The following is a 15385-nucleotide window of genomic DNA, read 5'->3' on the forward strand; positions in this document are numbered from 1 at the left end:
ATATTAGCCGGAGGACAAAGAAATTGGAAATATATTGGCAAGTGGAAATTCATCCGATGATCCAATAGGAGCAATACCTCACATTGACCTAGAATAAGTTACAAAAATTGTGCAGAATGTGTGAATCATTGAAGAATGTACTCTTTGTTACTTTAATTTAGATTTGCACGTTTAATAACAAAAATAAAACTTGTAAATTAAATTGTAGAAGTATTGAATATGTTGATGTTTAAGCCTATAAGGTATTATTTTAAGGAAACATAAGGCTCTTAAGCCTTTGAAGTTTTTATGTCACGACCCTAATTACCGATCGTGCGGGCACCTACTTTTTTATCACTAGTAGGCAAACCCTTACCCGTTAACCCATTAATCACTAGCCCATTTTAACTTCTTTAATCATTTATTAACAACCAATGTGCATGAATAAATAAATATAAAAAGTCATTACTAATAGATAATATAAGTGCGGAAGTCTTAACTATTACACCCCCAAAATCTGAAAGTCATCGTATAAGGACTCTAACTAACAGTGTCTAAAGAATTAAGTATATCTCAAAATAATAACAAAGAATGTCTGGAATAAAAATAGACATCTGGAAAGAGAGATCTTCAGGTGGCATGGCATGGATAGAAGCTCACCCTCGGATCTGATCGAGCAAACTAGCTAGCTAGAGATGTAATCTGGATGAAATCTCTAGAACACAATTTGCACTCAAAAAGGGTGCAGCAAGGTAGTATCAGTACAAACATTATGTACCGGTAAACATCATAGGCCGACTAAGATTAGTTCACGCATATAAGTATAAAATCAATAGGATAAACAGATAGGCACTTAATACTCAAATCCAAGTCACATAATATCCCATAGCAGAGTCACAACCTAAGATGAAGCTTCTAAACCACAAATATGTCTAGTCTCAATAATCTCACCTGATAAGCACAGCCCAAGTTCCTTCCCTAGATAGAGTCACTAATCCACAATTTAACTCAGTCAATGATCATATCAATACCACCACAGCCGTTTCAGCAAACACACCAAAATCAGAACTAAACGAGCCATATAATAATGCAGAATAAAATGTAATGATGTGCAATGCAAAATATGATGATTTACAATGCAATGTAATGCAATGCACTGGCCAAATACACACTGTACACACATGCTACTGATGTCATAGCTCAGTAGACATGACCTGCAGGGGACCCATGGTATCCATGTACCCTCGTTTCGGATCCACTCCTCGAACCCGAGTCATAAATGCTCCGCCCCGGAAAGAACCTCGGTCGCGGCCATATCAATATACCTCTCGTCTCCGGAACGGACCTCGGACCACGAGCCCATAATCCAGGTCACATTTGTGCCTTTTATATATATATATATATATATATATATATATATATATATATATATATATATATATATATATATATATATATATATATATATATATATATATATATATATACTCATTTTTCGGAACGAACCTCGGACCACGAGCTCACAACTAGCCTTAAATAGGATTACCGGTTCAACAAGAAGATTATATTAACTTGTTCACTAATTACACATCACAATGTATGTCTCAATGTATTTCAGTTGATTAGTATGTATGGACTATGAACAATTAGCAATATCAATGTCAACACAAGGCATTATGCCACAAGTCTTCCAAACCATTTCCATCATGTATGAGTGTATGAATGCATAAATGAGTGTGAACGTGGTAAATCAATGCAAACCAATAAAGCAACATTTAAGGTACAAGTCACAAAGCCACAAGTCATACCAAGACTTGGATCAACTCAACCATGAAATGAATCATACAAACCGTCTCAACCAACATAAGAGTCTATGCCCCTTTTTACTTCCTCATATAGCAAGTACGCCTCATAACTAAGTCTTGTATCCCCAAGAAATTGCACTTTTCTATATATTATCATCAACAGTAAATCATCCATCAAGTGTTCATCTACGTACTATCATAAATATATAAACCACAATTCAGGTCTAAACTTAGCATCCTTCCTTTCTCAGATAATATATGTCACAATAAGAGAGAATTGAGTGCAACACAACAATTTAGGCAATAAGTCTAATCACAATAACAGGGCAACAAGCCACCATCAACAATAATCAATCTAGTAGAAATCCATCCCAAATCACCACAATATGAATACAACTACACCTCATATTTCAATACATAACGTAATGGCGACGAGCCCACAAAATCAGAATTCATACCAACCTAGCTAATATCCAACCAAAACACCATGTCCGAAGACCTAATCATGCTTTCTCCTGTCAATTCTACACAATACATACATTTCGCTAATCAGAGTCTAACTAAAGTAAGCCATAACCTACCTGGAATGCAGAACAGCAACCACGAACTACTCCACACGAGCCTTCTATTTTCGAAGCGCCTCATAACGATCAAGCTCTAACAATATGATGCTTAGTAAGAAACAAACCATGTATTTAAACAAGAACAATAATTTGGGGAAGAAGACCCACTTACTTCTACCCTCTTCAATGGATGAAACCATCCTTTAATGGTGAATTTATCATAACTTCTATCTCTACACTCATTAACCTTCAATCCATGGGTTTCTAATCAATTTACCCTTTCAAACAGATTTTAGGAGAAAATTCTATTTTTATTAGAACCCTAAGTCTCAACATGAAATTTCAGCCACAAGAAATCAAATTCCCTTCCTAGAAAGTGATAATCTATACTCCTAGATGATTAATCAACAACAAAATCAACAACCCACCAATTATTCAAGGGTTTACTAATTCTAGAGTTCTAGGATTTTCACCCACCATTGATGGACCTTAAAATAATCATGGAACTTGAAGAAGAAAGGAAAAGGAACAAATAAAGATGGGGACTTACCCTCCAAGATGCTTTCACCAAAGAATGGAATGAATTTTGCCTCTCTCCCTTGAAAACTGACTTTAGGTCTTGAGAATAATGGTTCGGAGTTAAAATATAAAAATAGGGCATTCTGCCCCCGTCGGTCGCTATAGCGGTCACCATGGCGCTGCAGCGGTCCCGCTATAGCGGCCCTTTGCTCGGCCCGCGCGGTTCTTTCTGTAAACGTAGATACGGGCCGCACTAAAACGGGAATAACTCCCTCATACGGAGGCCAGACGCGACGATTCTTTTTCCTATAGCTTTGTAATTTCGATACGGATCTAATGGTTCAAAACTCACCCAAAACAAAGGTCGGATGATCAATCTGGAGCCGTTTCTATCCACAGACCTCCGGCAAAAACATCGAATACGAGCACGACAAAACTCAAACCTATCTGAAACTCTTTGGAACCTCACCAAAAGTTGTGGACAAGTTCAAAATCATCATATTAACATGTTGGAACTTCCAAAACATTGACACGGGGTCATCCTAACCCGACGTTGACTGTGGTCAACTCTAATTCGCTAACTTAACTAGTTTCTCAATCAACGACTCAATTTACACTCAAACCTTGCGGAAACCAACCCAATGACTTCATTAAGTCATAGATCATACTAACGGGACTTGAGGAAGGGTCAACGGGTCAAAACACTATAACGACCAAACGGGTCGTTACATTTCATCTAAATATAATTATGTTTATAATTTTAAAAAATAAAGTTTTAAAATAATTTAACTTATAACAAGTCTTTTCTTCTTGTAAGTACTAAGAAATTCTATTTAATAAATTTTCAAACTATAAATCTTTTATTCTTATAAATACTAAGAAATTATATTTAATAAACGATCAAACTACAAGTTTTTTCTTCTTATAAGTACTAAAGTCATATTTAATAAACTGTGGAACTGTCGGTCTTTTCTTCTTATATAGGTACTAAGAAATTATATTTAATAAACTGTCAAACTACTAGTTTTTTATTCTTTTAAGTATTAAAAATTTATATTTAATAAACTATCAAACTACAAGTGTTTTTTAAATATATATTTTATAATTTCTTACGCAGTTTGATACAGGAGTCCATCCTTTTTTTTTTTCCTGAAATCTCCATATTTGCTTTGCAGTGTATCCAGTATTTGCTTAGCGGTGACACAAGAGGAAACTTTGCTGAATTCGTTAGACTCAATGCTACATATGAGAATCCTCATTGCCTTAGACATCTTGTTGGTGTTATTGATATCTTCACATAATATTTTTTATGTCCTCCTTGAATGATGTCACATATATTTTTTATGTCCTCTTTGAATGATGCTCCGTAGCTTGGGATCTTCACTGGTGATAAATTCTTGCATTCTAACTCTTCACCATCCATATTATTTTTCATTGAAGCATGGTGGTCTTGTTGATGTTTGACCTCTTTGAACTTCTTGAGGTGCAGCGCTATATCTAATTTTTCAAGGTACTAGTCTTTATAGAAAGATGTAGCTCTAATACCAATTGCTAGTTTGGCTACGATCACCTATGCACCTAGAGAACCAGGTTGTCGGAACAATTATATGAGAAGGTAAAGTTGCAGAATAAGTAAATCAACACAAGAATTTTAGTGTGCAAAACTCCTTGCTGAAGGGAGAAAAAAACACGAACTACCTTTGAAGGATTTTTCCAAACTCTCCACTAAACACGGGAAACTTTTAAGGTTACAACGATTTGTAAACCTAAAGAACTATTTCAAACAGTCCCTGCCCCAACCCTCCCTCCCTCCCTCCCTCTCTCTCTCTCTCTCTCTCTCTCTCTCTCTCTCTCTTCTTCATTGACTTTACCCAGTCAATGAAGTCCCTTATAGACTCAAAACAACACCTACTATAATCAACTAGGAATGTAAACAAGATATTATTAAGGAACCACAAAAACCTAACTATTACAACTCAAGAACAGAATGATAAATCTTGATAGGAACAGGATCTTTGATGTTGTCGTAGTTGGTTTCTTTGAGACTCTTGGTTTTGACTCTGCTCTCACTCTAGCTGTCTATCTCTTTGGTTGTGGTCAAGCTCCAAAGCTTCTTGACGTGCTGCCTTTATAGGAGTGAATGACCGCCTTCACTTATCCAAATTCATCCAAGACTTGGTTCCATTAATTGTACGAAATCAATTCTTGTTTGACTTGGATTTTTTTCTTTCCTACTTCACACGTATTCGGCAAACCTTGTTCCTATTTCCATGCTAATTTCATGTGTTCAATTTATGATAATATTTTCATATGTTGAACTGCTTCATATGTTGAACTGCAATTCCTTGTCAAGTAGGAATGAGTCAAAACTTTCAATTCTCCAAGTCTGCACGAGATTGCTTCTTCTTCCAATCCCCAGTTGTTTTTCTAAAGGACCAGTTCCTCTAAGCAATTTCTATTCAGTTGTGACTGCTTTACCATTTCCTTTTCGAGATCTGTTAAGGATCTGATTCTTTTTCCATCTTCCTTCATTCTTCCTCGTACTTGATTGTCTCTTGTACAAAAAATTTCAATCATCAAAACTTCATTTAAGCTTCGAACTATTATTGAGATCACAACATTTCAATATGGAGTAATACTTTGATTGCATTTTGTGATGCAGATTAGGCTTTATGCCTATAAATAAGAAGATCCGTTATAGGCTTCATCATCAAACATGGATAGTCTCTCGTATTGTAGAAATCCAAAAGTAGAATACAACATCAAGGAGCTCTACAGAAGAAGAGTACAAGAGGATAACAAGGATAGTGGTTAAGCTGGTATGGTTGGCAGCATTGTTTAAAGAACTAGGAGTAGAAGTCAAGCTGCCTATTGATATGTCAAAATATCAACATATCTTATATATCATGAGAGAACGAAACACATTGATATAGATTGTAGATTGTCATTGCGGAAGGATTGATAAGGACGCAGCACATAATTGGCACCAAGGAGCAACAAGCAGATATCTTGACTAATTCTTTGTTAAGATCACAACATGAACATTTGGTTTCCAAGCTAGGAGTGTTGATTTTCTCACACCTTCCAGCTTGAGGGGAGTGATGGAGCTAGTGTAACTTGAGCTGAGAAGTTCGTTATGATTAGTTAGGTATAACTGTAACTAGTTAGTCAACTAATTATTGCTTAGGCTAGCAGTTAGTTGGAGGAGTAGATAGTTTGTTAGAATATTGCTAGCCAGTATTTTAGACTAGATGTTCGATGCCCGTGCTGTGCACGGGCCCAACAATTTGAAAAGAAGTAATAGTCCGATTTTTATGATTTTTTTTTTTTTTTTTTTACGATTTCACAAGCACATAAATGATAAATAATTCAAGCTTGATAAATAAAACATAGAAAGCAACATTATACGGACCCAATAAATAATTTCAAATTATTGTACAGATCCAAAAAAAAAAAAAAATTCAGAGTCTATGCATTTAACATGTCGAACTCTGCTCATACTCTAAATATATCCATACAACACTAATTCATCAGCACACTTAAAGTTGTGGACTCTATTTGTGGAGGAGTTGCATCTTCAAATGGTCTACAACAATTTAAGAATGAGACATATGTTAGGCCAAAGGAGGTAACCTGAAGAAACTTCACAACAAAGATAAGTTCCGCAAGACGTTGCACTTCAAAAATTGTATTAGAACCTAAGTACCATTCGAGAGATGTGAGAAATATAAAAGTGACAGGAGACTTACCATGGATAAGCTCGAGCAAGTAAAATAATTCAGCTCCGTCATGCATCTGTCGTACATCTTTGTACACAATTTATATGGCACCTTTACTCACTATATAACTTCTCTTACCTACCTCTTCTTTCACGCCATCCATTTCTTCTGTCCATTGCCACCAACACTTCCAAAAAAATAACTAATCAGTTTCCATGGGAAGTACAGATTATTTGGAATGGAAGTGTAACTGTGGATGCACTTATATTTAAATGTGCGTGCTCTCTCGTTCATTATCTTAATGAGATGCTACTAATTCATGCATTTTCATTATTCAGGGACATCAATTGTAATATATTGAGCTGAATAATTCCTCCAATAGGAAGACCCTGATTTGCAGACACATTAATAGTACTAAAGCTTTGTAATCTGTTGCTTCTCTTCATAGTATACAATATTCAATGATTCCCGAAATAACTGAACCAAACTGATAATATAAATATCTATCTAAAAATTATAGATGCATATAATCAATTATGCAATTCATTCTTCCTTGTTATCCCCGAAATTATGTGTACATAATTTACACGTAACGAAAGCATAGATGATCGAAAGTAGAAGAGTGATAAACCTCTGGAACAAAGGAATCAAGTTCACTCTTAGACATGTCAGATGCTCGCGACGCTCCTTCACGCAAAACTCAACAATCTTAAACAGAGCTTTCAACTGTGACACTCTCCACGCGTACTCCTTCGTCTTCCCACTCGCGTACATCTCCTTCCGTTCCTTCACAATGGCCTGCAAATCAATCACTTGGTGCTTAAGCATTTTATACATAGGTTTTCCGAATTTTGTATATAAATACATACAGCTTGAGATGTGGTCCATGCCTCCCTCGAAGGTAAGCGTTGTTAGGAAAATATATTCATATCCATCTGGTTAGTATCAACTTAACTTTGGTCAGAAGCAAAAGCAACTTGGCTCCAAGGAAAACTAAAATAGTAAGGTAGATCTAATCCCAGAACCATTACCAATACGAACTTCATCAAGATTAGGAACTACCCTAATACCTTGCCTTGATAGAGAAGTAGAGATCATACAGAAACATAAGAAAACAATTGAGAAACTGAGAGAAGACAGAATATAATGAATTATGTTGATCCCAACTTTTGAGAATAATGAAGCTTCCATTTCACCCTACGGCACTTTCAAATAAGATGTTCATAATAAGGAAATCAAAAGACGAATTTTAGGATCAGGATATATAGGAGTTGAGAATTAGCACCAAAACAATTATTAAACGAACTGGAAAGCTTTGTACCTAGTCAAGCTGAAGCATTTATACTCTGAAGACATCCATTTTTTTAATATATACCGCAAGATCCATATTCCAGACTGACATATACCTAATTTTATGAGCCAATGCAGTAAGCAATTAAATGTCAAGAACCGCGCCGCCCTAAATATAAGCCCCTCTCTCTCTCTCTCTCTCTCCAAGTTGTTGTACCCAAGACATCATTGACATTCAGAGACTGAAAAACAAGAATATCTTAAGTCCTTATAGTATAGGTTTCTATTTTCTAACTGTTTTAGAGTGAAATATATATTAGGGATACAAATAGAGATGGTGTAATCATGAAGAGGAAACAATCTGCTATGATTAATCACTTTGTATAGAAAAAAATAATCACACAAAGGGCCTCCTGTATTTTATTTAGTAATTCTCATATAAGCACTTCTACAGCTTTGGTTCCACCACTTTATATTACATTTTTAGTTTGCGTCTCTATAAAGTAATTTCAAACAAACTTTACACTTCATTTTAACAGTTAAAGCAAATTGCTTTTCAAAATGAGGTTAGCCATTACTTGTGGTTCAAGAACTTCTAAATCGTCCTCCCAATTTATTCGTTGATAATGGTGGAATGAGTTATAAACCATTTCTGAAACTCATAGTCAAGAATAAGCTCTTCATTTATCTCCTTCGGTAAGCTAATTTTGTTCGGCAAGATAAGCGAAATCTCATTCAATACCACATTTTCCACTCAGCTGGGAAAAAAGAGATTCAGCATAACATATCCATAGTTAAACTGAACTTTAGAATAATACGCAGGATTCATAAAACTCAAATCTCTTTTCCCTTAAGCTTCAACAGATCACTAAACCAAACACTTTCTTGCTTCATTCATATACTGGTACTACACATGTATTTCATAATACTACATATAAGCAAACTTAGAAAAACTCATAGGTTTAAAAATGCCAAAACCAAAGAGCAGATGGAGAAATCTAGAAATAAGATAATAGCTAATGACCAAAGAAACTAAAGAAGAAAAGCTGAGACAGGGCAATAATGAGCAAAAGGACTTACAATCAAAACTCAAATTTTAATATCAGAAGGGAATATATACCTGTACCCGTGACTTCTGGTCACCGACGGCAGCGTCCTTCGGGAGTTTACTCAACGGCCAAGACTCTTTCCTTATACAGTAACCAAATTCCTCTGCTTCGCAGTACTCTCCATTTTTTGAAAACAGTAAGTACACAAATAGGATTCTCGGAAGCCCTACTTAGTCCTTTCATTTACAAATTTCAATTTATCTCCATGAAAAACGCACCAACAGCATTCTTCAAGTGGAAATCACCGTACTGGATTATTAGATTAAATAATTTTCGTCACAAAATTTCATGACTTATGAATGGAGATTAGCTTCTTCCCCATCGCCGTCGCCGCGCCGTCATGTTTATCTGTTGAATTTTTGCCACCTCGGCACCTTTTTTAACTGTCCGATCAAAATCAAAATCGAAAGGCCGAGAGGAAACGACGCGGTATTTGATAAACGGTGGAGAAGTTGATAGGGGCGTCGATGATGGAGCAGTTAGTACCAGAGAAGATGCCATTTTTTTGGAGAGAGAAAGGGTTAACACTGGTTTTGAAGTGAGAAACTGAGATTGTGAGGCGACGTGAATCCGATGGATGTGCTGGTGGTTCACGTTAACGACACGTTGCTTAATGTTGTTAAAAGTCAAAAATACCCTGAATTTGATTTGTTTAGACTAATAGCAGACATGTCGATCCGTTGTCTAAAACTCACTCTTCTATACAGTTAAAAAAAAAAAAAATTAAAACTAAGAGTGGCTGTATATATAAACTACAGCTCACTAATAATAACTTAGCTTTTCGCATTTACATTTCATCTCAGCCAGATACAATAATTTTCTCTCTAGTGTTCTTCCCTGGCAATCTCTTGAAGATCATTGAAGAATCTGAGCTATGAATTGCACAACTTAACTGCTTTTACTTAAGTATTACTTTTGGTCACTAGTAAGTTTTGTATCACATTGAAAGTAAAACTTTTGCGCTAACTAATATTAATAGAAATTTATTTGATAAAAAGAATAATAGATGATTAACGCATTGAGTACTGTTACATAAGATGCAAGGTATTCGAGGAGGGTTCTAACGAGAGTCCATCAAAGTTATTATAGATTATAATAGTCCACTGCTAACATATGTGAATTACCATCCATAGCAAGGAAGACCATGTAATCAAGAAGTTCCCTACTATTTTCTAAGGCCTTCTTTTCTAGATACACTAAAAAATGACTACTATTACATTCCATATCCTTCAATCTCAGAGACCAGCAAGCTGCTCAATATTCATAGGATAAGTAAAATTTGGACCTCCATAGAAAGCCATACTCCCAAGCAAGAGGTTGACTGCAGATGTGGGGTGATATGCATCCCAAAATAAGTACTCATTTCTGTTTGGACATGGTGTTTGGAATGGAAGACAAGTTACTTCCCCTTTGTTTTTCCCTAGGCCACAGCACCCACGATCTATCACACTGAACCCTGTCAAAAAAAAAAAAAAAAAAAAAGGGGATCATTCATATAGAAGTTATAGTTATTTGTCCTCTATCTATCTACCTCTACTTTGCTATTTGAATACAACTTCTCTATTCCACTCGGGCAGATTAATTACTTCTAAAATTTTGTCAAAGTAGCGTAAAACTATCGACAAGTTTATTCTTTTTTCGATCGACTAAAATGAAATAAATCACACAAATTGGGACAGAGGAAGTAGTTAAGATGCCCGAAGAGTCAATATAGGATGGAGTTTATTTAGCTAAAGAGGAATATTTTTCTTAAATATGGTTTTTCATATATAAAATGGAATTTACTAAGAGAAAAAGGGAAATTAATGAGGCATACCATAGGACTTGTGGTTGCTAATGATATCCATGAACATATTTTCCATGTCAAGGTAAATAAAGTGGGCACCAGACAGATCCTTGTTGAGTTTCATGACCATTGTCTTTAGTTTGGCATTGAATGGATGGACCATTTTATTTACTAAATCTGAGCATTGACCATCTGTACTTTCTGCTAGCATGCTTGGGATACAACCCATTTGTCCAATCCCAGAAATTATAAATTTTCGAGCTCCAAGATCGTACAATTTCTGCATATTGTAACAAGTAAATTCTTTAGGATAAAAGTAAACTTGTCATTTCATATTAATCTACCTCTCTATGTTGATCTTGAAGTTGCATGTACACAATGGCCAAGACAAAAAATTTACTAAAGGAATCCAAAATATGTTAAAGCGCAAACTTTTGAAACTCAAACTTAAACCAATAGCATATTTTATTTATATACACAGTATAATTTTTCAGCTAAAGGAATCGAGTAAACACTCTACTGCCGGTACATTTTATGCATCAAACCTCAACGAAGATATACGTAAATTTAATAGTCTAAGCTACCTACTTTATAACGAAGTTGAAGTATACAATTCATAAAAATGGAGTTTAAATCATAGTAGTATTTCCAGTAAATTTCAAAGACTGAAAAAGCATAAATCATGGGATAGAAGTGTAAAACCTATAGGGAGAGCCTTCACTCACATCACGTATGCATTTATTGCTCCACTATGTAGAGGTGCTCAAGTTAAATATCAACCAAATAAAAAGCTTATCTTAAATTAAATGATGCTTCAAGGGCCAAACTTACTTGAACCAAAAACCGGGGGACTATGATATATGGTAGAATTAGAAATAGCACATAGTTAAGAGAAAAAACAATTTAGAGCGTGTAGGAAGTATATGAATCCTTAATTTCAAAATTTACAAAATTGATAATGATTAGAAATTAAAGAGGTTTGGGGAAGGGTCACTTACTGTCAATTGAGTTTTGTACTGATGAATGAGTAATTCAGCAAACTTTTGAGGAGAGTATTGATCTTGACTAAAGTAAGCAGGCATAATATAATTATTGAGGTAGTCATTGCTGCCCATCCCCACATAGAACATACACTTGGGAATTGCCTCTTTCACAACTGATGCACTCAAATTTTTTACCAAACTCACCAATGTGTTTTCAAAGTTTTTAATTTGATAACTGAATGGAATTCTCTCCACCTGAAAAAGAAGAATGATTAGCTCTAACAAAATTCTTTTTAGTCATAATTAGATAATGGCCAAAAACACGCTTCGAAGTTAACTAGGCCAACTATTAGCTGTTTCTTTTTGTACCTGAATTATCATCATCTACACAACTACCTGAATTATCACCGTCACAAAGGGTTTAACCATTTGGATTTAAATTCTATGAACTAACAGTACAGAAATATTTACACCTTCAGGTTATTTATAAGGAAACCAGTAAATCTCTCTATGTTGAACTTATTACACTGATGTTGTAAAAAGAATCTTTATATTTTCAATAAGTATACATGTATAACTTTAATGTTTTCTCATAATGCACTGTATGGAAAATAATAAGATGAATATATCTACTTACAAAGTGAAAGCCCGTAATATCAAGGATACCAGCAGCAGCAGAGGCATAGTTCACTCCGTAACTCATTTTATCGACGTTGAAGGGCTCTGAATATGGTGGAAGCAGAGGCAATCCGAGAAGGTCAGCTGAAATTTTCATACAATTTTAAGAAAACGTTACACAAGCCTAACTCAAGTGATTAAAGATTACAGACAAAGTAAAAATATGTTACACTATCAGTTGATTCTAACTTCTGATTATTGATGTATATCACAGATATATTTACCTTTATATAACTCATAAATATAAAATTCTGTAAATACTTTTTTTATCGCACCAGTGAGTATTGTTTAATTAAGCCCTACACATATACTAATTTTTTAACAGTGGCTTAGCGATCGAAGAGTATGGAGAAACAATTATGAGAACTAAAATTCGAATCCAAAACTGCAGGCAAGAAGTAGCATGTATGTATCCGATAAATTAATTGATGTACCCACAACTTAGCTCGAACATCACCATTATTAGACTAAGTATGAACTTATTGTCACAAAAGATGTCGCTAAAATTTATGAACTTATTGTCACAAAAGATGTCGCTAAAATTAAGTACCAATATAAAACATTAGATCCACCTCCCGTAACGATTAATTTCGGATAATCAAGATCTTGAGTACTTGAGACTGAACTTTTGAGTCAATAAGTCAAATAAAGTTTAATTAACTTCATATGATCGTCTATAAGGGGAGAGAGGGGCCATGGACTTCTCCACCACTAATTGTAAATGTAAATGAGAGAGCTCTTACGTGAAATCTGATGTGATTTTCTAAGACTTGGATTATGCATTAATTACCATTAGTCTTAAATAAAGTGAAAAAAAAATCGTCAATACATTTTGAATATCAAATTATGAATCTTATATTTGCCTTATGCTCGCTAAGTCAACATAACCAAACAATAAATGCATGATAATTGTTTTCATATAAATATTTATCACTTAATTAAAGTTAATTGGTGTATATCTTCCAAGTAATTTATGACTTAACTTTGAAAAATTAATATGAAGTGATCGAAATAATGATTGCCGATAAGTTTTCCGCGAATGCATAGCTGTCTCCCTTTTTTCTAATACTCCCTTTGCTTCAATTTGTTTGGCCAGAGTAGGAGGGTCGAATTGACTAACGTTCTGTGTGAATTCGGACATAGAATCTTCAATTATTTCAAAATAAAATTTGCATATTTAAAAACTACATAAAAAGTACTATATGTCACAATAGCTAATAATTCAAAATATTTAGAAGATATTTGAAAAATTTATGATCGAAGAAATTATCCTTTAACTGTCTAACTAGTAACTAAGACAAACAAATTGAAGAATATGTTTTCCGTAGAATATAGAACCTTTCTATCACTTAGAGAAACACATTATCGTGTCAACAAAAAAAAAAAATTAACATGCCTAAAATTGACACTTATAGTTCATAATTCATATATGACCTATTTCAAATTCATCTCCCCTATTTAGGTGTTTTTTCCATGTTTTTGTATAGTAGGCCTATATCATTTTGACGTTCAGAAATTAGTTGGTCTATGATCTTTGAAAATCTATAAATAAGCAAGACATAAATCACAATTCAGGCAGAAAACCGGAAACGATATATTTTGCTCACATCAATTTATGTGTCATCGTTTAGATTTTGAGAGTTAAACATTAAAATAAAATTTACATATTTGAAAAGTACATAAAAGATGCTATAATTTACAATAATTGATAATTTATAATGTTTAAAGCTATACGAAAAACTCGCAGCAAAAAAAGCTCGTTTGAACAATTCTCAGTTTCAAAACGTTTCCAAAAAACGAAAAGAAGTATAGATACTGTTAAAAGTACCACATCAGTGGGTTAAAGGGTACATGGTCTCTTTAATATGACTTGGGCAATCCTATTCGTTTTGAACTAGTTTTTGAGGTTAAGTTAGATTCAAGATCTGTTTCTTTACATGGTATCAGAGCTGGGGCAACCCAATTCATTGTTTCCGATATTGTTGGGGCCCCATATTAAAATTATCCAGGCGCCAAACATCCATCCCTGGGCATGAGGTGGGGTGTTAAGAGTCTCAAATCGGTAGGTTTAAAGGGTACATGGTCTCCTTATATGAACTTGAACAAACATCCCTAATGAGCTAGCTTTTAAGATTGAGTTAGACCAAAATCCTATTCCCAATAAAATTTTATTTTTAAGCTTATAAAGGTTGAAAAAAAAAAACGCTTCTTCTTGGATTAAGGACCGGAGGAAAACACACTAAAAACCAAAAGGAAGAGTGACCCATAATTAGCAAAAAAACAGCTGGAAAAAATGAAAGAGACGAAATGTGATAAATGTTAAAAGATGTACATTAAATCACAGAACCAAGAAAATTTAAGAGACAAACAATAACACCAATTATATCAAGCATAACAACAATAAGAATAAGAACAAAAACATCAGCCAAAACAAAAACAAAAAAAGTGAGGAATGGAAGGACTTACCGATCTGATCAAGGATGGTGTTACCATTAGAAAAACGTCCAGTAGGGCCACCAAAATCAATTCCATATGGAAAATAATTAGCTTTAGCAAATGTGAAAAGTTTGTTGTTGTTTCCACTGTCTATCAAAGAGTCTCCAAAGGCAAATAAAGCTGGCACCAAAGCTCTCTTCTCTCCACCACCACTTGACGGTGCCGGTGCTGGAGCTTCATTATCGCCCGGAGCAAATGAATCATCATAATCATATTCATAATCGCCTTTTACTAGAACTAAACTTGTTAACAAGAAAAACATCATGCAAAACCAAGAAAACCTTAACTTAGACATGTTTTTGTGTATGTGTGTTGTTATTGTTTGTCTTGAAGTTTTGTTTTCTTTGCTTTGTGAGGTGCTAGAGGTGGAAGTGAGGAGTGAAGTGCTTGTGAGTTGATAGTTTTAAGAGTTGAGAGAATGTGATTTGAGACACGATTTATATAGGAGAAAACTTAAT

The 15385-nt window shown here is 34.5% G+C and overlaps 1 protein-coding gene and 1 long non-coding RNA gene across 3 annotated transcripts; both read right to left on the reverse strand.

Annotated features, from left to right (window-relative positions):
* Positions 1 to 6245: 6245 nt before the first annotated feature.
* LOC132050190 (uncharacterized) lies at positions 6246 to 9639 on the reverse strand. Of its 2 annotated transcripts, XR_009413280.1 has the most exons (4): positions 8996 to 9636; positions 7217 to 7383; positions 6616 to 6772; positions 6246 to 6452 (listed from the first exon to the last, which is right to left on the reverse strand). It is a non-coding gene; the product is annotated as an uncharacterized LOC132050190 (long non-coding RNA). The 2 variants fall into 2 exon arrangements; XR_009413279.1 differs by having other exon boundaries at positions 6616 to 7383; positions 8996 to 9639.
* Positions 9640 to 10042: 403 nt separating this feature from the next.
* Positions 10043 to 15352, reverse strand: LOC132050191 (GDSL esterase/lipase At1g71691-like). The gene is made up of 5 exons (XM_059441319.1): positions 14898 to 15352; positions 12391 to 12515; positions 11769 to 12008; positions 10801 to 11050; positions 10043 to 10440 (listed from the first exon to the last, which is right to left on the reverse strand). The coding sequence occupies exons 1-5, from the start codon at positions 15220 to 15222 to the stop codon at positions 10220 to 10222; spliced, it is 1161 nt and encodes a 386-aa protein (XP_059297302.1). The 5' UTR covers positions 15223 to 15352; the 3' UTR covers positions 10043 to 10219.
* Between the last annotated feature and the right edge of the window lie 33 nt (positions 15353 to 15385).

Source organism: Lycium ferocissimum, chromosome 3, assembly GCF_029784015.1.
Source record: "Lycium ferocissimum isolate CSIRO_LF1 chromosome 3, AGI_CSIRO_Lferr_CH_V1, whole genome shotgun sequence".
Classification (NCBI taxonomy): Eukaryota; Viridiplantae; Streptophyta; class Magnoliopsida; order Solanales; family Solanaceae; genus Lycium; species Lycium ferocissimum.

Excerpts from the sequence above, each read along its gene's own strand:
- LOC132050191 (XM_059441319.1), bottom strand. The coding sequence starts at position 15,222 with ATGTCTAAGTTAAGGTTTTCTTGGTTTTGCATGATGTTTTTCTTGTTA. Across the intron at positions 12,009-12,390 it reads ATATTACGGGCTTTCACTTT|GTGGAGAGAATTCCATTCAG; the intron begins GTAAGTAGATAT and ends CTTCTTTTTCAG. Across the intron at positions 10,441-10,800 it reads TAGCAACCACAAGTCCTATG|GGTTCAGTGTGATAGATCGT; the intron begins GTATGCCTCATT and ends TTTTTTTGACAG.